The sequence below is a fragment of the Balaenoptera acutorostrata genome, chromosome 18 (assembly GCF_949987535.1).
Source record: "Balaenoptera acutorostrata chromosome 18, mBalAcu1.1, whole genome shotgun sequence".
NCBI classification, from domain to species: domain Eukaryota; kingdom Metazoa; phylum Chordata; class Mammalia; order Artiodactyla; family Balaenopteridae; genus Balaenoptera; species Balaenoptera acutorostrata.
In genome coordinates, this window is record NC_080081.1 from 36,586,036 (window position 1) to 36,610,107 (window position 24,072).

Consider the following 24,072-nt stretch of genomic DNA (forward strand, 5'->3'; position numbering starts at 1 on the left):
CTTCACAGCTCCCTCCCACTGGTGCAGGTGCCGTCCCTATTCTTTTGTCTCTGTTATTTCTTTTTTCTTTTGCTCTACCCAAGTACGGGGGGAGTTTCTTGCCTTTTTGGAGGTCGGACGTTTTCTGCCAGCGTTCAGTGGGTGTTCTGTAGGAGCAGTTCCACGTGTAGATGTATTTCTACTGTATCTGTGGGAAGGAAGGTGATCTCCGCGTCTTACTCTTCCGCCATCTTCTCCCTATCTTTTTATTTGGTTAAATTTGGCTAAGGAATCTCTGTTGTACATCTAATTGTTGTTTGTATTATTATTTTTTTAATTTCCGAGGAAAATAAATATAAAGACATCATTTTATATTGAGCATCTTCTTTCCCAAACATTATTCCTTTTATATAGTAATCCAACAACATAACAACTTGAAAGTTAGTTAGATCAAAAGACAGATGAGCGATAGATAGACAGGTAAATAGAGAGCTTTTATATTATGTATTGGCATAAAATATAATTTTATAATTATTTATTAATATCAAAAAAATTGTATTTGTCAGAAAAGGACATAAGTTTCATAAGATATTTCCAAATTTCTCATATAAGACTATGCCACTTTTCCCCATTTATCTATTCATCAAGCATTCTTCAAAACCACACAATACAGATTATCAGTTTTCACGAAAGGGCATGGGAATTTTTTAGTATCTAAATTGAATTACTCAAATTATTTCTTTCCTTAATCTGTCTGCTACATTTGGTATCATAGACCTCCCCTCTTTTACACATTTCTTCTTTTTCTTTGAGAAGTATATGTTATGCTATATGTTTCTCTCTAAGTCTTGGTCTCCCTTGGTTTTCATTCTTCATTGCCCTTCTTATACTTGTAGGTGTTCACTTAGGTTGAGACTGTGGCTCACTGTTTTCCTCTATCCATATTCTTTCAGTATTTTTCTCTCTTCCAATGACTGTAAATATCATGTCCAGGTGTAAAAATTCATAATCAATGTCTTCATCCCTGATTTTTCAAATACCTATTCTTATTGTAAAGTCTTTACACAAGCTTATATGTTAAGCTTTATGTAAATATTTTTACATAAATACTTTCAGCTTGAAATCTGTATTCATTTTATAGATATGTTGGTTAAAATGCAAATCAATCATACACATACAACAGGGAAAACAATAAATCCAAAATGTTACCATTAATAAAATATCAGAATCAATCATTTGGTGGAAGTTATTCTAGAAATCTCTTCATTCATTCATTCACTCATTCACTCATTTTACAAAGGCTTTCTAAGGGCCATCTATGTGGAAGGAGTATGTCCTATGGATTTAGCACTGAATCAAACAGACTGACACCTACTCTAATGTAGCTTACATTTTAACATGAAGGGGAAGACAGGGTGGAGGTGTGGCAACAGACATCAAATATATGCATTCATCATAATTCAGATGGTAAAAATGTTATGAATTAAAGTAAATCAGACAAGGTAAGAGAGTGGTTGGGGTTGCCTATTTGGGCAGGTTGGTGAGGAAATTCCTCTGTAAAGAAGTGACTTTCAGCAGAGACATAAAGGAAATGAAGGAAAAACCAAATGGATATCAGGCAAAGCATGTTCCAAGAGGAGAGAACATCAAATGCAAAAACTGCGGTGAGAATGTATGTGACATATATGAGGAACAACAAAGAGGCCAGGGTAACTAGAGTTCTTTGGACAAGGTAGCAGGGGTGCAGAAGATGAGGTCAGAAGTGGCCAAAAAGTAGGTAACATAGGGCTTTTAGACAATCATAGGTATTTTTATTTTTATTCCAATTAATATAGAAAGTCGCTGCAGGATTTTGAGTGAAGAAGACGCATACCATACGGGTGTCTTTTTTTTATTATGGAAATATTCAAATGTATTCAAAAGTAGAGAGTAATTATATATTAAAAGGATTTTTCTAGCTAATGTGTGAAAAATAAACTATATGGTAGAGCAATAGCTAAGATTCCAGCAGGAGATAAAATTCATTGACAATGAATGGTTCATATGAAAAGATATGAATGAAGGCACTACTTACAAAGATGTGGCCAGTGTTGAAGAAATGAACAAGGGATGCTGAAGATTCAGAGGCTCTGAATTACGGAGATGATGGAGGAAACCTTATTACAGAGTCTAGAGAGCCTGGGGCTATGGCAGAGAGGCTGCCCTACTTAAGCTTTCATCATAAAGAGACACCACTACACTACATAAAGAGACAGCCACATCACGCAGGGAGTAGGGAAGACAGATTCTTATCTTCTTTTCCACCTTCTGGCTTCCTGCTTGTAAATCCCATTGGCTGGACCCAGTCAAAAGCAAGTCAGAAGGGAGCCAAGAGATACAGTTTCAGAAGGTTCAGTCTCATAAGGAACTGAACAGGACAGAATAGTGCAAAATGAATAATGGGGAAGCAAATGAGAAATAACCAGCCCTAAGAAGAAAGACTGGAAGCAGATTTACTAGTTAGGAGGTATTACAATACTCAAGGTGATGATGGTGGGAGCTTGTCCTGGGATGGTAGTAGTAAATATATTCTGGATTTATATATATATATGTATGTATATATGTATATATATATATATATACATATATATATATATATATATATACATATATACATACATATATATATATTTGTATTGTCCAGTGGATTTGACATGTTGAATGGGAGAAAAGAAGATTCAATAAGGATATTAGGGTTATTTGGTTATATGACTTCAAATATAAGGATTGAAGTGTGAATGGATGGATGAATGCATAGATGAGTGAAATAGAAATAGAGAGAGAAAGGTAAGAGAGAAGAGAGACAGGGAAGGTGGTGTGTGTTTTTATTAATAGCATCTCACTAAACAAAATATACTTTGAAAAAATATTATTACTTTGAATTCTACTTGATTTCCTTTCATTCCTCTGGTCTATGAGCTTTCTTATTAAAATATCCTTTACTCTTTTTCACGCTTGGCAATGAGGTATCTATCTTTATCAATTCAGTTTAAGGAAGAATTACTATTGTAAATATTTCTTTACCACATAACATAACTGGTTAATCACATCTTCCTGTTTCCTAGAGCACTTTGTTTATGTATCTATTAGTAACACTTTACTAATAGTAGAAGAGTTTTAGTTATATTCTTACAGCTACATCTCTTTTTCTTTGTAATTTATGATGCCTTGCAGTTCAGAAAAGAATTCTATTTATGATTATGTTCCTAAGACAGTGCCTCTAAAACAGTATGAACATGATGAGTGTTTATTGCATCAGTTAATTAATTGTATTCTCCTGGATGTCAGAAGTAATCATTTTAACTCATATTTCTACAAAGAAAGAAGTTATTTAATTTTTATAACTGATGTCTTCTTGTTTTTAAGCTTCTATTCCTCCTGATGGCAGAATAATTTATACTTAATAGTTAGAAAAAATAGAAACTTAGAAAAAAAATTATATGGTTCACAGCTATGACTTTCAGGTGACTACGCAGTAAATTCGGAGTCCAAAGTCCTTATTAGGGTTGTCTCTTCCCTCTCAGGGGTCTCACCCCAATCTTCCTCCTCCCTTAGATGGTGCCTTTTGAAGGAGGACACTCAAATGTGTTTACAATGACGGAGATGCTTCTCTTCCCCACACTGTTGTCTGGATCCTGATAGATTCTCAACTTTCAAATATACAATACAGGATTAACTACAGTCACCATGCTGTACATTACATCCCCAGGACTTACTTATTTCATAACTGGAAGTTTGTAGCTTTTGACCACCTTCATCTATTTCTCCCACCTCCCCCGCTTGCCTCTGGCAACCAGCGACGTGTTATATGGATCTACATGTTCATTTTTTGTTTGTTTTTTGGGTTTTTTATATCCCACATATAAGTGAGATCATACAGTATTTCTCTTTTTTCTCTGTCTGATTTATTTCTCTTAACATAATGCTCTCAAGGTCTGTCCATATTGGCACAAACGTCAGGGTTTTCTTCTTTTGCAAGGCTGAATTAAATATATATACATATATATTCATTTGAGTTAGTGGCTTTCACTTCCTTTGGACAAATGCCCAGAAGTGGAATTTCTCTGAATCTGGTGAATATCACTTTAAACAACTCTCTTCCAGTATGTATCTATACATTAAATTGATTAATGTAACTTCTTGCAATGACTTGCCACTGTTATGCAATCCAAGAGGGTTATCTGTAAAGAACAGAAGAATAAATAGTTTAATGATTCCTGTTTTGAAAAAGTCAACCAACTGGAAACTGGACTGTTGGATAAAAATCTATCAGTCTTCTAAACACAGCTTAATACACTTCTGCTTAACTGTAAGTAATAGAAAATACTGTAATGACCATATGCTCCATTCTATTATACATTCTATTATAAATTATAATATAGGTTACTCCATTCTAATACAAATTCTGTTATAAATTATTTAAGTTAGGAATTGATGTATTACTTTCTACATACCCTAAAATGTCTGGTATTGGGTTTGACACACTTCAATTATTTTAATGCCTTTAGTACTAAGATTAATAAGCTTCTATTTTCCCTTGTCCCTGAAGTTTGTTCAGTCAGGATATTTGAACAACTCATTTCATACCCAAACTTTAGAAACTCTACAGAGTGTATGCCCAGTGGAATTAGCTTTACTTGGGAGAATTATTTTAATCCCTTATTGACTGACTTGTAAGATGCATCCACCTTGATGTTTTCACAGGAACTTATTTCACTGATCATGATCAAAGGACGTATGTTGGGCTTTGATCAGAGTAAGTCTAAAGAAACTTGGAAATCTGCAAATATGCGGCGATTAAAATTCTCTCTCCATCTTCTCTTAGTGAAATGAGGAAAGTAAAATACTGACTGGTATCTTATAATTAGTGTGAGAGAAAAGAGAAGGTTTTTATTTAAAGGTAATTGAGATAGGGCTAAACAAAAATTTAATACCAGGTTCACATTATTATTGAAATTGGGAAAGCCAGTTTTCCAAATAATAAATGAATGCAGTATCTTCAGTTGCTTAAGGTATTTACCTCTTCTGGATATAGTGTCTGGCCACTTGCAGATATACCTCTCTCAAGGAAGGTGTACTTGAGAATGACCCTTATACTTAGTGCATTGCACTTCTTATTCCTGGTTAGTCTGGGAGTGTTGTGTTACCTCTTAACTCAGAGAAATTTCTTATAAGAAAGCTTACAGAAATACCGGATAACACTGGATATCACAATTAATTTTATTCTTTCAAGTAGCATTTTACTTATCACAGAATGGTTTGAATTCATATTATGATTTGAGAACCCCATTTGGCTATAATACAGTTCACCAAATTCAGAAAATAATAGCTAATATTGAAATGTAATTAATGTTATATTAGTAAAACTATCCAACTAGTAACAATTAAATACCTAAAGATTATTTTTTCTTTAGGAGGTTGATATTTTTAGTCCTGGTATTGATCTTTTTAGTCCCGGTAGCTAGCAGATACATGAGTTTTGCAAGAAAAGGTGATCCACAAATTTCATGTAAATTATTACTTGGGAGATTGTCCACACCAAGGAAGGTTTATAATAGAGACTAGGCACATAGGAGCATGCTAGACATCTTTAGAAAGGAAGGGGGAGTTTAGAAAAAGGAAGCATCAAGACAAATACAAATATCTATTTATGATTTTATTCTAAGAAAAGATAAATATTATTGGTGTATCAAAATATTTATTAAACACTTTGATAATGTTCTCAGGTATAATATCTCCAAAAATAAATGCTGGGGCTTATGCATCTCTCCGTCATGAAGGCTATAACACAGATATAGCCCAACACATATTTAACATGTTGAAAGTTATTACTACATACAGCTCAAAGGTTAAGAATGCCTTCAGTTAATCCAGTGCTACAGATCATGCAAATCTCTTTCATAGGTGTCATGGTGTCCTCAAAAAGCACAAATGTACAATTTCCATTCTTCTCAATATGAGCCTGATTCCTCACTGAGATGGCAAAGATGGCTTATCAATTACTGTGATCTGTGTTTCTCAGTCAGAAATGTTTTTTTGGAAAATCTAAAAGAAGCATAAATGCAAACAATGGCTTCCCATGATGAATCTGCACACATTTGAACACATTCATTTTCAATTATCCGCTTGCAAAATAAGATCGCAAATAACAGAATTTTATAAAGATATATTCCTACTAATTTCACCTTTAAAATTCAAATAAATACAGTTAATATTTAAGAATGAGATACATATGAAACCATACAAGCAAGATAAAAGCAGTATATTGTTTCTACTGGTGACTACAAAGTGTAAACAATACAGTACTAAATCATGAATTAAGGAAATTAGAGATCAAGTTTAAGTCCTAAGGGTATTGATTTATATACGAAAAGACATAACCTTTTTACACAGGGTAAAGCAACTATTCCCATCTAAGAGTCAGATAGTATGAAGATTTAAAATCACATTAAAGATGCAATAAAGAAATTGTTCACACGGGGGATAGTAAATAGAATAGCCTTGTCAAAGTAGAAAATTGGTCTGGAGGTACGAAGGGAAATGAACCTGAACTAGGTGCTTAAAGTTACATTAGGAAATACTTTCAATTGTAATGCAAGACATTAGAACAAGATAGAAAGGCAGTAAATTTTGAATGTATATGTTTTAGGGCAGTATGTGGGAGTAGTATGAATTATGTATGTGATTGCTTGTACCACATATAAGAATTCAAATTATGAATCTTTCTCAAAAACACAGAAAAGAGCTAATAAGACTCAACCAGAGAAGTGGCTTTTGGAAAGGAAAGGGAATAGTGGAATGGAAGGGTCTTAGGCAATATTATAATAATCAATAATATTTGTTGATGCTTTGGATGTAGAGTTGACTGAGAAGATAAGAAACTTTGTTAAATAGAATTTTCAATGGATCAGATATCTCAGGAAGGAAGACAAATTTGAGGAATAATTATTTATTGATACCATATTTTCCAAAATATTTTGAATCAACTTAAACAGAAATATCTTAAAATAGAAGTACAGGTAAAGAAATACCCTAAGCCACCAATAAAAAGTAGAAGGCTTAAGCCAATACAGAAGGGAGAGTGATAATGGGAAAGTTCAGATTTAAATATGTGAATTTGAAATGTCAGTGGAACATTCAAGTTTAATTCTTCTTAGTTAAGAGTCAAAATCACCTTACCATAATGCCCAAGATCCCAAATTATTTGTGTAATGGAATTTTGCTATTGACCATGACGGAAAATAAGCAAACCATCAGCTGGGTCTGACATAAATAATTTAGAAATACAGATATTTGGTTGGTTGTTAAGCAAAGATAATTTTGAAACACCATAAGTATTTGTGAAGATGATTAATTTATGTAAGTTGGGATGTGATATTGAATGTATTTCTGCCTATACATTGTATATTTTCAAATTTCAATACTGAATATATTATTTAAAATAAATTAATAGATATTCTAATCATAGTAAATGATCAATAACTTAAATAGTTATTAAACAATTCCTAGGAGACCCTCTTAGTTGTATTCGAGAAGTGCCAGACATGTTCCCTGATTTCCTATAAGTTTATGACTTAGCATGACTATGAATCTCTTAAGTGACTATACAGATGGCAATTGATTAAAGTCTGATATGACCAATAAAAACAAATTATGCCAACTATGGCCTGAGCAATAGGTAAGTCCTCCTGGAAGTATTGATAATAGGACTTAAACTGGACTCTGAAGATTGGGTCATATTTTAATTGAAGCCCCAGAGGGAAAGACGTTATGAATATCACTTTCTTTAAAGGCATAATCGGTTCAGATGAGAGGAAAGAGATCAGAAGAGCTAAATTATGAAATACAGAATAATGTGAACTAAGGTATTGGGGAAAGTGACTGAATAGCTAAAATGAAGTTACAGGATTTATGGCATGCTAGTCTGAGGCTGTTGAATAATGTCGTGCAAACAATAAGGAAATAATGCATGGTTTTGAATATAGTCTAGACAAAGTAAATTAACAAAGGTGTTCTAAGAGGTGAGGAGGAGGGTGGGTTTGAGTAGAATAGATTAGTGGTAAGAGAGATTGAAGGTATCCAAGATCTATTATAGCACCCGGTACAAAATAGGTGCTAACTAAATATTTGCTAAATGAATGAATGCGTGCATGCATGCCTGCAAGGTCCAGAGCCTATTTAGGATGCAATGAAATTTGTCAGGTTGGAGGTGATGTTCATGCAGGGCACAGGATCACTTATTTCAGTATTAGAAATTCTGAGCTTTCAAACCACCGACAGAACTCCAAACCCATATTAAATAAATATAAGTTAATCATAAATTATAAATGCATGAAACCCATTTCACTTATTGGTAATAAGAACTGTCATTTGAGTTAATATTATGGGCTCTACTTGTTTTGATTATGTCATTATTCTTCTCTATTTGTACTGTCAGCTTAGCCAATTATTTTTCTTCTCAAGGCAATCAAATATTTCTGTATTCAGAATAAAATTAATGAACCTGCCCCTCACTTGGTAGATGGTTTCTTCCAAATAACTTGAGAAGGAATCTTTCTGCTGTATCATTCAGATGTATCAGATGTAAGCTTTAGCATGTCAGTAATTTATGTTTCCCTTTTGGCATGATAGGGCTGAAAGAGAACATAAAAAGCTCTCTTATGTCTACTTTTCTCACTTATTTAAAAATAAAAATAATATCCTCACACACTTTAGCCAGAATCGTCAGTATGCCAGCAAAAAGAACAAGAAGATATTTCAGTCTCTTAAAATTTCATGATTCTATTCTTTGTCAAAATTCTTTTCAACTGATGTTAATGGGGTTTTAGGTGTAAGTTGCAGGTCTATCTACTCATATAGATGAGCTTTTTTTCAGGCTGCAGACAGATATTCTGGCCACGGTTGAGCTACTTTCTGTTGCATAAGCTTAGGCCATTCCAGTTGCAAGCAGATACTGCAATAATAACTGATGGAGGACTACAAAAAATCGGTGAACCAACTAACTTACATGGCAAACTTTTGAGCATAATTGTCCAATTCCCTCTCTATAGTCTTTGAAAATCTATCAGAAAAGGTGGAAATATATAGAAAACCTCCCTAGGCATGAGACAACTTACGTTTTCCCTTGAGAAGTGTGACAGCCCTACCTATGAGTTTATTTATTGTGTTGCCACAAAGTTCTGTCATAACTGAACTCTCTCCTTTGACCAGTACCTCCACTGACTGTTAAATAGGCTCAAGTTTCAATGTCACCCTCAGTGTGACTACTAGGTCATTGTTTCCCTGTAGAATGTCTTAGAAACTGCTTAATAAAAACACTTGAAAATATTTTATTTGTATCCCCTATTTATAAGACATTGAAGTAGAAAATCACTTTTCCTGGTGTTTACAGTATATGATAATATTCATCTCATTTATTTTTTCAAGCAGAAAACTTGAAAGACTATGTATGAAACTGTCACTTCTTTTCTAAGGACTGTCACTTCTAATAGGAAACAATTTTGTTTTATAGATTCAAATGCTGAGTCGATTATTTTAGCACAACAGCCAATAGCAAAACAACAGTTTCAAATATTATGAAATAATATGAGGTATATGAAATTTTGTCACTCTCTTATGAATGTGAGAATGTTTTCATAACTTTGATTGCCCAAGGATATATAGTCTTAGAAGACTCAATACATTCTTTGGTCCATAATAAGTTTACACTTGTCTTTCTTTAACTGTTTATTCAATATTGCATTCCATTTTCCAATGGACTCTTTAACCAGATAAAAGGTACAGAAAGATGTGTTTGCAATGCTTTGTACAGATTCTGTTAGTTACCGTGCCTTTCAGATTATGTCTTCATTCAGGCAATATTACTCTTACTTAAGGAATACCTTAGAATATAGTTTGTTTGTTTTTTCCTTTTCAGCCACTAACATTATATATAATGTAGATATTTTCTGACTCTTACTGCAAAATTAGAGTTGTATGTCCTCTATGTAATAAGAGTAGGTTGTGCAGCACAAATTTGTGCATTTGATTTTGTTTACTTATGATAAGAGAAATGTTACAATGTTACAATTTAAGGTAGTATTTATACATGCAAGTTGCTGCAGAGAATCATGACAGATTCTAGCCAAGAGGGTATTGTCTTTGACACATTAAGGTAAATTATAGAGAAAGGAGACAATTTTTTCAATGTTTTCTTATTTGGAGATTGGGAAACCAATGCAAAATCTAGATACTTGAATAGTACATTTTATTTTAATGAAGCAATATTTTCAGAATCATAATTTCCAATTTATAGCAAGCATTTGAAATAAAGTCATATAAATATTCTTGAAAATGCAGTTTGAGTAGTGTCTAGGTGTAAGAACACAGGGTTAAAACACATTAAATATATCTTTTAACATCTTTATTGGAGTATAATTGCTTTACAATGGTGTGTTAGTTTCTGCTGTATAACAAAGTGAATCAACTATACGTATACTTATATCCCCTCCCTCTTGCGTCTCCCTCCCACCCTCCTTATCCCACCCTTCTAGGTGGTCACTAAGCTCCGAGTTGATTTCCCTGTGCTATGTGGCTGCTTCCCACTACCTATCTATTTTACTTTTGATAGTGTATATATGTCCATGCCACTCTCTCACTTCATCGCAGCTTAACTTTCCCCCTCCCTGTGTCCTCAAGTCCATTCTCTACATCTGCGTCTTTATTCCTGTTCTGCCCATAGTTTCTTCAGAACCACTTATTTTTTTAGATTCCATATATATCTGTTAGCATACAGTATTTGTTTTTCTCCTTCTGACTTACTTCACTCTGTATGGCAGACTCCAGGACCATCCACCTCACTACAAACATCTCAATTTCATTTCTTTTTATGGTAGTGTAATATTCTATTGTATATATGTGACACATCTTCTTAATCCATTCATCTGTCAATGGACATTTAGGTTGTTTCCTTGTCCTGGCTATTGTAAATAGAGCTGGCATGAACATTGTGGTACATGACCCTTTGAATTATGGCTTTCTCAGGGTATATACCCAGTAGTGGGATAGCTGGGTCATATGGTAGTTCGTTTTTTAGGGAACCTCCATATTGTTCTCCATAGTGGCTGTATCAATTTACATTCCCAACAAAGGTGCAAGAGGGTTCCCTTTTCTCCACACCCTCTCCAGCATTTATTGTTTGTAGATTTTTGATGAAGGCCATTCTCTGGTGTGAGGTGATACCCCATTGTAGTTTTGACTTGCATTTCTCTAATGATTAGTTATGTTGAGCATACTTTCATGTGTTTGTTGGCAATCTGTGAATCTTCTTGGGAAAAATGTCTATTTAGGTCTTCTGCCCATTTTTGGATTGGGTTGTTTGTTTTTTTGATATTGAGCTGCATGAGCTGCTTGCATATTTTGGAGATTAATAGTTTGTCAGTTGCTTCATTTGCAAATATTTTCTCCCATGCTGAGGGTTGTCTTTTCACCCCGTTTATGGTTTCCTTTGCTGTGCAAAAGCTTTTAAGTGTCATTAGGTCCCATTTTTCATTTTTGTTTTTATTTCCATTTCTCTAGGAGGTGGGTCAAAAAGGATCTTGTTGTGATGTATGTCATAGAGTGTTCTACCTATGTTTTCCTCTAAGAGTTTTATAGAGTCTGGTCTTACATTTAGGTCTTTAATCTATTTTGAGTTTATTTTTGTGTATGGCGTTAGGGAGTGGAGTGTTCTAATTTCATTCTTTTACATGTAGCTGTACAGTTTTCCCAACACCACTTATTGAAGAGGCTGTCTTTTCTCCACTGTATCTTCTTGCCTCTTTAATGAAAGATAAGGTGACTATACGTGTATGGGTTAATCTCTGTGCTTTCTATCCTGTTCCATTGATCTATATTTCTGTTTTTGTGCCAGTACCATACTGTCTTGATTGCTGTAGTTTTGTAGTATAATCTGAAGTCAGGGAGCCTGATTCCTCCAGCTCCGTTTTTCTTTCTCAAGACTGCTTTGGCTATTCAGGGTCTTTTGTGTTTCCATAAAATTGTGAAATATTTTGTTCTGGTTCCGTGAAAAATGTCATTGGTAGTTTGACAGGGATTGAATTGAATCTGTAGATAGTTTTGGGTAATATAGTCATTTTCAAAATGTTGATTCTTCCAATCCAAGAACATGGTATATCTCTCTCTCTGTTTGTATCATCTTTAATTACTTTCATCAGTGTTTTATAGTTTTCTGCATACACGTCTTTTGTTTCCTTTAATAGGTTTATTCCTAGGTATATTATTATTTTTGTTGCAATGGTTAATGGGAGTGGTTCCTTAATTTCTCTTTCAGATTTTTCATCATTAGTGTATAGGAATGCGAGAGATTTGTGTGCATTAATTTTGTATCCTGCTACTCTACCAAATTCATTGATTAGCTCTAGTAGTTTTTTGGTAGCATCTTTAGGATTATTTTTATATAGTATCATGTCATCTGCAAACAGTGATAGCTTTACTTCTTCTTTTCTGACTTGGATTCCGTTTATTTCTTTTTCTCCTCTGATTGTTGTGGCTAAAACATCCAAACCTATGCTGAATAATAGTGGTGAGAGTGGGCAACCTTCTCTTGTTCCTGATCTTAGTGGAAATGGTTTCAGTTTTTCACCACTGAGAATGATGTTGGCTGTGCGTTTGTCATATATAGCCTTTATTATGTTGAGGTTAGTTCCCTCTATGCCTACTTTCTGGAGGGTTTTTTTCATAAATGGGTGCTGAATTTTCTTGAAAGCTTTTTCTGCATCTATTGAGATTATTATATGGTTTTTACCCTTCAATTTGTTAATATGGTGTATCACATTGATTGATTTGAGTATATTGAAGAATCCTTGCATTCTTGGGATAAACCCCACTTGATCATGGTGTACGAGCCTTTTAATGTGCTGTTGGATTCTGTTTGCTAGTATTTTGTTGAGGATATTTCCATCTATGCTCATCTGTGATATTGGCCGGTAGATTTCTTTTATTGTGACATCTTTATCTGGTGTTGGTATCACAGTGATGGTGGCCTTGTAGAATGAATATGGGAGTGTCCCTTCCTCTGCTATATTTTGGAAGAGTTTGAGAAGGATAGGTGTTGCCTCTTCTCTAAATGATAGAATTCTTCTGTGAAGCCATATGGTCCTGCGGTTTTGTTTGTCGGAGGAGTTTTAATCACAGTCTCAATTTCATTAGTTATGATTGGTCTATTTATATTTTATATTTCTTCCTGGTTCAGTCTTGGAAGGTTGTGCTTTTCTAAGCATTTGTCCATTTCTTCCAGGTTGTCCGTTTTATTGGCATATAGTTGCTTGTAGTAATCTGTCATGATCCTTTGTATTTCTGCAGTGTCAGTTTTTACTTCTCCTTCTTCATTTCTTATTCTATTGATTTTAGTCTTCACCCTTTTTTTCTTGATGAGTGTGACTAATGGTTTAGCAATTTTGTTTATCTTCTCAAAGAACCAGCTTTTAGTTTTATTGATCTTTGCTATTGTTTCCTTCATTTCTTTTTCATTTATTTCTGATCTGATCTTTATGATTTCTTTCCATCTGCTAACTTTGGGGTTTTTTTGTTCTTCTTTCTCTAACTGCTTTAGGTATAAGGTTAGGGTGTTTATTTGAGATTATTCTTATTTCTTGATGTAGGATTGTATTGCTATAAACTTCCCTCTTAGAATTGTTTTTGCTGCATCCCATAGGTTTTGGGTCATCGTGTTTTCATTGTCATTTGTTTCTAGGTATTCTTTGATTTCCTCTTTGATTTCTTCACTGATCTCTTGGCTATTTAATAGTATATTGTTTAGCCTCCATGTGTTTGTATTTTTTACAGATTTTTCCCTGTTACTGGTATCTTGTCTCATAACGTTGTGGTCAGAAAAGATACTTGATACAATTTCAATTTTCCTAAATTAACCAAGGCTTAATTTGTGGCCCAAGATATGATGTTTCCTGGGTAATGTTCCATGAGCACTAGAGAAGAATGTATATTCTGTTGTTTTTGGATGGAATGTCCTATAAATATCAATTAAGTCCATCTTGCTTAATGTATCATTTAAAGCTTGTGTTTCCTTATTTATTTTCATTTTGGATGATCTGTCCATTGATGAAAGTGGGGTGTTAAAGTCCTCTACTATAATTGTGTTATTGTTGATTTCCCCTTTAATGGCTGTTAACATTTGCCTTACGTATTAAGGTGCTCCTATGTTGGGTGCACAAATATTTACAATTGTTATATCTTCTTCTTGGATTGATCCCTTGATCATTATGTAGTGACCTTCTTTGTCTCTTGTAATAAACTTTATTTTAAAGTCTATTTTGTCTTTTATGAGTATTGATACTTCAGCTTTCTTTCGATTTCCATTTGCATGGAACATCTTTTTCCACACTCTCACTTTCAGTCTGTATGTGTCGCTAGGTCTGAAGTGGGTCTCTTGTATATAGCATATATACGGGTATTGTTTTTGTAACCATTCAGACAGTCTATGTCTTTTGGTTGGAGCATTTAATCCATTTACATTTAAGGTAATTATTGATATATGTGTTCCTATTACCATTTTCTTAATTGTTTTGGGTTTATTATTGTAGGTCTTTTTCTTTTCATGTTTTTCCTGCCTAGAGAAGTTCCTTTAACATTTGCTGAAATTCTTGTTTGGTGGTGCTGAATTCTCTTAGCTTTTGCTTGTCTGTAAAGGTTATACTTTCTCCGTTGAATCTGAATGAGATCCTTGCTGTGTAGAGAAATCTTGGTTTTAGATTTTGCCCTTTCATCACTTTAAGTATGTCCTGCCACTCTCTTCTGAAAGATCAGCTGTTAACCTTATGGGGATTTCTTTGTATGTTATTTGTTGTTTTTCCCTTGCTGATTTTAATATTTTTTCTTTGTATCTAATTTTTGATAGTTTGATTAATATGTGTCTTGGCATGTTTCTCCTTGGATTTATCCTGTATAGGACTCTCTGCACTTCCAGGACTTTATTAACTATTTCCTTTCCCATATTAGGGAAGTTCTCAACTCTAATCTCTTCAAATATTTTCTCAGTCCCTTTCTCTTTCTCTTCTTCTTCTGTGACCCCTATAATTCTAATGTTTGTGCATTTTATGTTGTCCCAGAGGCCTCTGAAACTGTCCTCATTTCTTTTCATTCTTTTTTCTTTATTCTGCTCTGCAGTAGTTATTTCCACTATTTTATCTTCCAGGTCTCTTATCCGTTCTTCTGCCTCCGTTATTCTGCTATTGATTCTTTCTAGAGAATTTTTAATTTCATTTATTGTGTTGTTCATAATTATTTCTTTACTCTTTAGTTCTTGTAGGTCCTTGTTAAAATTGTATTTGTCCATTCTATTTCCAGGATTTTGGATCATCTTTACTATCATTACTCTGAATTCTTTTTCATTTAGACTGCCTATTTCCTCTTCATTTTTTTGGTCTGGTGGATTTTTACCTTGCTCCTTCATCTGCTGTGTATTTTTCTGTCTTCTCATTTTGCTTAACTTACTGGGTTTGCGGTCTCATTTTCACAGGCTGCAGGTTCCTAGTTCCCATTGTTTTTGGTGTCTGCACCCAGCGGGTAAATTTGGTTCAGTGGGTTGTGTAGCTTCCTGGTATAGGGGACTGGTGCCTGTATTCTGGAGGATGAGGCTAGATTTTGTCTTTCTGGTGGCTAGGACTGCCTCTGCTGGGTATTTTGGGGTGTCTGTGACCTTATTATGATTTTAGGCAGCCTCTCTGCTAATGGGTGGGGGTGTGTTCCTGTCTTGCTATTTGTTTGGCATGGGGTGTCCAGCACTGGATCCTGCTGATCGTTGAGTGGAGTTGGGTCTTAGCGTTGAGACGGAGATCTCTGGGAGAGCTCTTGCCAACTGATATTACATGGGGCTGGTACGTCTCTGGTAGACAAATGTCCTGAACTCGGCTCTCCCAACTCAGGGGCTCAGGCCTGACACCCAGCCGGAGCACCAAGGCTCTGTCAGCCACATGGCTCAGAAGAAAAGGGAGGAAAAAAAAAAAGAAAGAAAGAACAAAATAAATAAATATATAATAAAATAAATGTTATTAAAATAAAAAATTAATGATTAAAATAAAAAATAAAAAAGTGGTAAGAAAAGATTTTTTAAAAAAAAGAACAGAGCAACCAAACCAATAAACCAATCCACCAGTGATAACAAGTGCTAAAAACTACTGAAAAAAAAAAAAAAAAAAAGGACAGACAGAACCCTAGGACAAATGATAAAAGCAAACCTATACAGACAAATTGAAACAAAGAAGCATACACATACACACTCACAAAAAGAGAAAAAGGAAATATATATATATATACATATATAAAAAAAAAGAGGAGAGCAACCAAATCAATATACAAATCTACCAACAACAATAAGCTCTAAATACTAAACTAAGATAAACATAAAACCAGAAACAAATTAGATGTCAAAAGAAAATCTCAAGTCTACCCAAAGAAAATCCCAAAGTCCACCACCTCAATTTTAGGATGATTCGTTGTCTATTCAGGTATTCCACAGATTCAGGGTACATCAAGTTGATTGTGGAGATTTAATCCACTGCTCCTGAGGCTGCTGGGAGAAAGTTCCCTTTCTCTTCTTTGTTCGCACAGCTCCTGGAGTTCAGCTTTGGATTTGGCTCACTTCTGCATGTGGGTTGCCCTCTGGCTTCTGTTCTTTGCCCAGACAGGAGTGGGGTTAAAGGAGCAGCTGATTAGGGGGCTCTGGCTCACTCAGGCTGGGGTGTGGGAGCAGTATGGAATGCGGAGTGAGCCTGTGCAGCAGAGGCCGGCGTGATGTTGCACCATCCTGAGGTGTACCATGTGTCCTCCTAGGGATGTTGTCCATGCATCACAGGACCCTGGCAGTGGTGGGCTGCACAGGCTCCTGGGTGCGGAGGTGTGGACAGTGACCTGTACTTGCACACAGGCTTCTTGGTGGCTGCAACAGCAGCCTTAGCGCTTCATGCTTGTCTCTGGTGTCCATGCTGATAGCCACGGCTTGTGCCCATCTCTGGAGCTCGTTTAGGCAGTGCTCTGAATCTCCTCTCCTCATGCACCCTGAAACAATGGTCTCTTGCCTCTTAGGCAATTCCAGACTTTTTCCCAGACTCCCTCCCGGCTAGCTGTGGTCCACTAGCCCCCTTCAGGCTGTGTTCACGCAGCCAACTCTAGTCCTCTCCCTCGGATCTGACCTCCAAATCCTGAGCCTCAGCTCCCAGCCCCCACCCACCCTGGTGGGTGAGCAGACAAACCTCTCAGGATGGTGAGTTCTGGTTGGCACTGATCCTCTGTGTGGGAATCTCTCCACTTTGTCCTCTGCACCCCTGTTGCTGCACTCTCCTCTGTCGGTCCGAAGCACCGCCCCCCACCCTCCCCCCCATTTCCACCAGTGAAGGGGCTTTCTGGTGTGTGGAAACGTTTCCTCCTTCACAGCTCCCTCCCAGAGGTGTAGGTCCTGTCCCTATTCTTTTGTCTTTGTTTTTTTCTTTTTTCTTTTGCCCTACCCAAGTACATGAGGAGTTTCTTGCCTTTTGGGAAGCCTGAGGTCTTCTGTCAGCGTTTAGTAGGTGTTCTGTAGGAGTTGTTCCACGTATAGAAGCATTTTTAATATATTTGTGGTGAGGAATTTGGTCTCCACATCTTACTCCTCTGCCATCTTGAAGGTCCTCCACATGAAATATTTTTATGTTGCTAATATGTGGTTCAACTCCTCAAACCATTAACAATCAAATTATTTGTATTTTAATAACAAATGTAATGGTCATTGGAAAGATATATTGTTTAAATAATTGTATTTCTTTTTATTTTTTCCTAATTAAAGTGAAGTTAGTGATAAAGCCAGTAAATTTTAAGAAGAATGTACAAAAATAAAGTAATAATGTTTAATATAAACAATTTCAAAGAACATCTTTATTCTAATTAAAAATTTATAACATTTCTGGCAACTGGGACTAACAAAGTTACTATTGAGTATTCTAGCTATTAAGGGATAAATTACTTTAGTTTTTTATGTTAGTCATTTCTGAATATCATACACAAGATTTGCATATATGTTTATTGACCCAGTTCTCTTCTGCAGCTATAGGTTTACCCTACAACTTGATGGTCATTATTTACTCACAAAGATAAACTACCAATGTTATAGGGAGATAGATCATATTTGCAAAGTGACTGCCTAGCTGACATGGTTCCTCGGATGGATCAGCTTCCTAGAATTTTACACAGTGTTAATCGTTAATACACCCTATGCTGTCCTTCATATTAAGTCTAAAGATATTCTTATTTCTGACACATTTTCTACATGACAAAATATTCTGAAACATTATTTTGCACATGATGAGATCTTTTCTTGAGGTTTAATGCACAATTAACTCATAGGGACATAGTCAATTTTTATCCCAAGTGTAAGAACATAACTAACAGTCAAGATATTGACAAACTTCCAAGGGCTTTTTTCTTGTAAACTAAGTTGTACTATGATTATCTTTGACTGGAAAGGGTATTGGTATAAAATATCCTAAGAATAAAATCTGATTTATAGATAATTACTGTACAAATTTTTGTACATAAACATGAGTATGTTTCAAAGTAGTATATAATTATTGAAACATATTGATATTTTTTCAAAGTGGGACAAGCAGAGGAACTGTTACAGTAGTTTAAGTTTCTTCAAAAATTTAAGAATGTAAAAAACAAAACTAACTTCCATTGTATAGGGAGGAGCAAAATTTGTGTTAATCTTGGATCACTGCAGAAAATCTAAAGATAGTTCAAGTTTAAAGGACAGCTTAACCATCTTATTATTCTGAACTTGTGCTTGAATTTGGGATGGAATAATCCTAAAAAGTGTCAGGGGAGATGAAATACAGACACAAGTCATATAGTACTCATAAGTGAGAAATAGTTACAAGTAATAGTTTGAAAACACACAGTAATAAGTACAGAGATTATGAAGAACTCAATTTTTTTCAAAATAAAGAACTTTGTCAAATGATTGGGTACACTAAAGTTAAGAAATTTTACAAAATGATTTGTTAATAAAATGGAAAATATCATTTAAGTACAGAATATCTTCGCCATTTTACAGAAATAAAGTACAAGTTTTAATTTTATATTGTATATCTTCCAGATCTTTTTTTTTTTTTTTTTGGCTTGCTATGAGCTGATTCTTATTGGGAGAAGCAAGAAAAACAGGGGCACTGTCTTCAGAAGGCTCGAGTTAAATAAACCATGTGTTTCCTGAGTAAGGCGTTCTCACATTTAGAAATTGTTCATCAGATTAGGCAGTTGACATTTGGGGATGGAGGAACTGAAATACTAAACAGGGAGAAGTCGGTGGGTGTGATTCCTGCCAGAGCAAACTTGGCAGCCTCGTGATGGAATGAAGGGGGCCCAGGGGAGGAGTGCCAGCCCACCTTACTCATGAGCCCCAGGAAGTGTGTTTTGGATAGTTGGAGAGAGAATGAAGCAGAGAGGCTTTAAACTCATTCAAAACCAACTTCACTGTCTTTCTAATGGCTGATCCTTCTGCTGATCCCTCTATGTAAAAGTTTGTGATCTGTTGGCTTCTTCTCTGTTTCTTAACCATTTATAATACGTGCAGACATGTGAGGCCCAGGTGGACATTGAAGAGACCTGGAGAGGAGGTGTTTGCCCATAAATGGAGATTTTGAAAATTAAGACAAGCCTTACTCAAGACCAAGTGGAGAGCCACACATGCAGTGAGGTCTAGGGAGTCTGAGATCTAAGTTCTAGCTCTAAGGAGTTCTTTTTTTTTTTTTTCTTTTTGAATTTGCATCTTTTTTAAATTTTTATTTTAAATTGGAGTATAACTGATTAGCAATGTTGTGTTAGTTTCAGGTATACAGCAAAGTGATTCAGTTATAAATATATATGTATATATTCTTTTTCAAGTTCTAGAACGTACTTTAAAATAAATAATATGTAATATATTTTTATGCATACATCTATCAACATTGAGAAATTCATTTCCTTTTAGAAATTATTACTTGAAAGTATTTTAAACCTAGGCACTCAGAGTTGACTCTCCTCTGATACTTTATTTTTACAGGATTCCTTACATTTTCTTTAGAATTGTATATTATCCATAAAAATTTTGAAATAGTCCTTATATACATTGTATGAGTGTTTAGAAATATATAAATATTTAGCTATTCAAACAGATGATAAAATCAATGTTTTTAGCTTCAGCTTTATCATCAATGTATATATCATCTTATTGAATTTTAAAAACTATAATAGTTCCCTTAAGCAAACAAATGAGTTTGTTCCTGGCTTCTCATGGTTTGAGTCCTTGCCAGGAAAGAAGAGGAGTCTTCCTTCTTTTTGTTGGGCTCTACTATTGTCTCAGAGTATGAGAGGTCCCCCTCTGAGCCCCCAACTCTATTTCATTAAGGTTTCTATTCATTAATATCTTACAGGTAAAATAGTAGTCCCTTAAAAAAGAAAGAAATGGGTAGGAAGACAACTAAAGTTTTAATATATAAGAAGAGAAGCATAAGCAAGACCTTAATTAAACATCTTCCCTTCTATATTTCAAAGCATCTGATAATTCTAATACATTACACTCCTTATTCAGCCTCAGAGCCATTCTGTTATCTTTCCCACCTCTTATATATATGAGTATCTTATGTGTTTTTAAATTCTTTCTGCCACAACCACCAGTAATTTATGCATTACAATGGTTAAATAACTTTATATAATTAAGATTCAAATTGTAGTGTTAAAATCAATTAATTATATGCTGCCATCATTTATTAATTTATTCACTCAATAAATGTGTGTACCAATGTGGTACAGTGTCTTATCAATGTAGAAGAAAAGGTCAGTGAGTCAATGTTAAATTTTCTACTTATTAATTTTCTAAATCCATATGACAGATTTAACTCACTTGAAGTAAAACAGGATTCATGAACAAAAAAAGAGAATGTGATAAGAGTCAAGGAAAAAGAAAATCTAAAGACGGACAAAGAAAGAGGAAAATTAAAGATACTTTGGTTACGTTCAAAGAAATGTACAGAAAATAATCTGTAGTGACGATAACCTTCTGTAGTAAAAGAGAGACGTAATAGAACTTAAAACTCTGGTCTCCCTCTATTATTTCCTCAGCTGGAGTTTTGGTAAATTTTTTTTTTAGTTTCACTGCTGGAAGCTATTACTTTGCCTGATGTACAGCTTTTCAACTGCTTACATAATTAAAAAGATGTTACGAGCATAAATTTTTATTTTTATTGAGTTTTTTTTAGTTTGAAAGGGATTTAAACTATACTTGGAACATCTTAAAGTAAATATGTGAATGTTTATGATAGGCTTGTTAGGAATTAATTTGTTGAAGTTTATTTTTTAATTTACTTCACCAGACATGTTTATGGCCAAATAGGCAACTATACTTGACTTGTGAACAGCTTTCTTAAAAAGGAAAGGGAATTGAAAAAGTGATCTTTACAAGTACCTTTATACTCTGTGTGGCACAATGATAATAAATAATATGGAATCAAAAGTAATATCCATTCTGTTTCTCTTGGAAGCCATGCATTTTACTCATATTTATTTGTCAGTGTAATTAATTCTTATTATATTTTGCATCCCTCTCAGTATAGGGGTAATATCATAGGTACTAATCTACTTTTCATTTGATGCCTTATGCTCATCTCTATAAAAATCATTATTAACAGTGATTGTGCATTATTCACAGATATTGGCTGACCTAGAAAACCATACATTATTTAAGAATGATCTGGAATGTCAAAAGCTGATTCTGGAAGCAATGAAATACCATCTATTGCCAGAAAGAAGAACTTTAATGCAAAGTCCAAGAACTAAACCTAGAAAATCTACAGTTGGAACTCTGTATGCAGTGGGAGGAATGGATAACAACAAAGGTATTTAGTTCTAGATCTTTAGTAATACACACACTGTATCATACCATGACGTGATTTTACTGTTGTAATCTACGTAATACCAACAAACTTCACAGAATCACAGCTTTATTCATTAAGATTTAAGATTTAGGGAAAAATTGACACCTCTCAGTTTTCCTGTTTTTCAATCTTAGTTGCTGCTTCTGCTTCTTACTCATCTTTAAATCTTTTATCTCATGCATTATGTAGAAGACTTCATATGAAATGAAAAAAAAGATTAAAAGTACTTGGAAAATACGGGCCAAATAATTTGTTGGATATGTTGAAAAAAGTATTTCTATTCTAAGTAAAGGAAATGTAATCTGCCAGCCACATGCTTGCTGAGAGTAATATTATGAAGAAGCGAGTCTCTGCTTTTGAGGAGTTTAGAATCTCATACAGAAGCCAGACAAAGAAGTACACAATTATAAATGGGTGTACTGACTATTGCAGGTATCATTTACAAATTAAAAAAAAAAATTTTTACCAACTTTGCTCTTACAAGGAAGTGAATGATTTGTTTAAAACCAAATACATACATTCGAAGGTTTTGTTCTTACTTTTCTATCGTTAGTGGGAAAATCTCCATGAATGTTTGTTCTCTTCAGCCTTTTTTATGTGTCTTAATTTTCCTGAACAAGTACACAAGACAAATAATGTAAGTGTCCTATGTTTGTGTCTAATAGGTTACATAATTATCATTTAATAATAATACATTTAATATACACGTAAAAAATACAGGTGGCAACCATAGAGTGTGACCACATATTCAAGCTCTATTAAAGGAACTCTGTTGTTAAAGAATCAGGAGGAAGCAACAGAACTTACCTCAACTACTGTGAAGTGAGATCCCAAAATAGGAGGCAAAGGGAAACAATTCAGGTAATCAGTAGAGAACAACACGCATTTTCCATTTTTTTATTTGTCAAGAAGATATCTGTGGCTGGGGCTTCCCTGGTGGCGCAGTGGTTGAGAGTCTGCCTGCCGATGCAGGGGACGCGGGTTCGGGCCCTGGTCTGGGAAGATCCCACATGCTGCGGAGCGGCTGAGCCCGTGAGCCACAATTGCTGAGCCTGCGCGTCTGGAGCTTGTGCTCCGCAGTGGGAGGGGCCGCGGTAGTGAGAGGCCTGCGCACCGTGATGAACAGTGGCCCCCGCTTGCTGCAGCTAGAGAAAGCCCTCACACAGAAACGAGGACCCAACACAGCCAAAAATAAATAAATAAACAACAAAAAAAAGATATCTGTGGCTATAAAATGATTTTCACTAGTTTAATTTTTTGAAGGTTTACTCCTATTTGCTGGGCTATTGATTTCTAGTGATTATCACATTAAATGAGCATTAGAATATTAACATACATATTCAAGAGCTTAACTATTAGTTAAAAAGGGTAAATGACTTGGCACTTTAAGAACTAAGGAAATGGCATCACTCTCCCTCCTTCCCTGTCTCTCTCCACTCCTAGCTCCTTCTTTAATGTTATTATTTAAGAGACCATGTCAAAAATTTCTCCCCCAAAAGATATAGTGCTTTAACACCCTCTTTTATAACGTGGTGAAACATAATATCTTAGATACAAATCTCTCTCAAAAATAGCCAGAAATTATATTGAAATGTCCCCAAAAATGTTTTTCAAGCTTAGAAAACAAATCTATTAACCTGTATCCATGTTGTCTTTATGAGAGTAATAAATACTAAATAACATGCGGCACATGATATAATTTGCCATCTCTTGGAGCAGAAGCATGCAAACTTTATTGTAACATTTTAATAAGTTCATTTTACCTGTAAAAGTAAATATCAATAAAAAGACAGTGATTTTATACATGCTTATCAAATTTTAAGGTCAAATGAATGGCATTTGCTTTTCAAGAACACTGCATTCTACAGAACAAATGCCTGTATAAGATCAATTCCATTTGTAAATATGCACATATCATTTAAAAAGTAAAGAACATTGATGAAATCAGGCCAGCCTGTGACTAGGACTGAACAATAAACAATAAATTAACATTAGTATAAAAATCACTATGCTATGAAGAGCCAAAAGGCATGACTAATTTAAATTTTTAAATGTAACAACTTTAAATACAATTGCCATAGCATAAAAGAATATGAGTATAGGGGGGTCTATTGAGTTA

The 24,072-nt window shown here is 34.7% G+C and overlaps 1 protein-coding gene across 2 annotated transcripts in view; it reads left to right on the top strand.

Annotated features, from left to right (window-relative positions):
* Nucleotides 1–24,072, top strand: part of KLHL1 (kelch like family member 1) — a 424,036-nt gene that overhangs the window by 282,076 nt on the left and 117,888 nt on the right. For both annotated transcript variants that reach the window (XM_007186194.2, XM_007186195.2), the window contains one exon: nt 21,728–21,914. In XM_007186194.2, the coding sequence (XP_007186256.1) occupies nt 21,728–21,914 (187 nt within the window). The remainder of the gene's footprint in view (nt 1–21,727; nt 21,915–24,072) is intronic.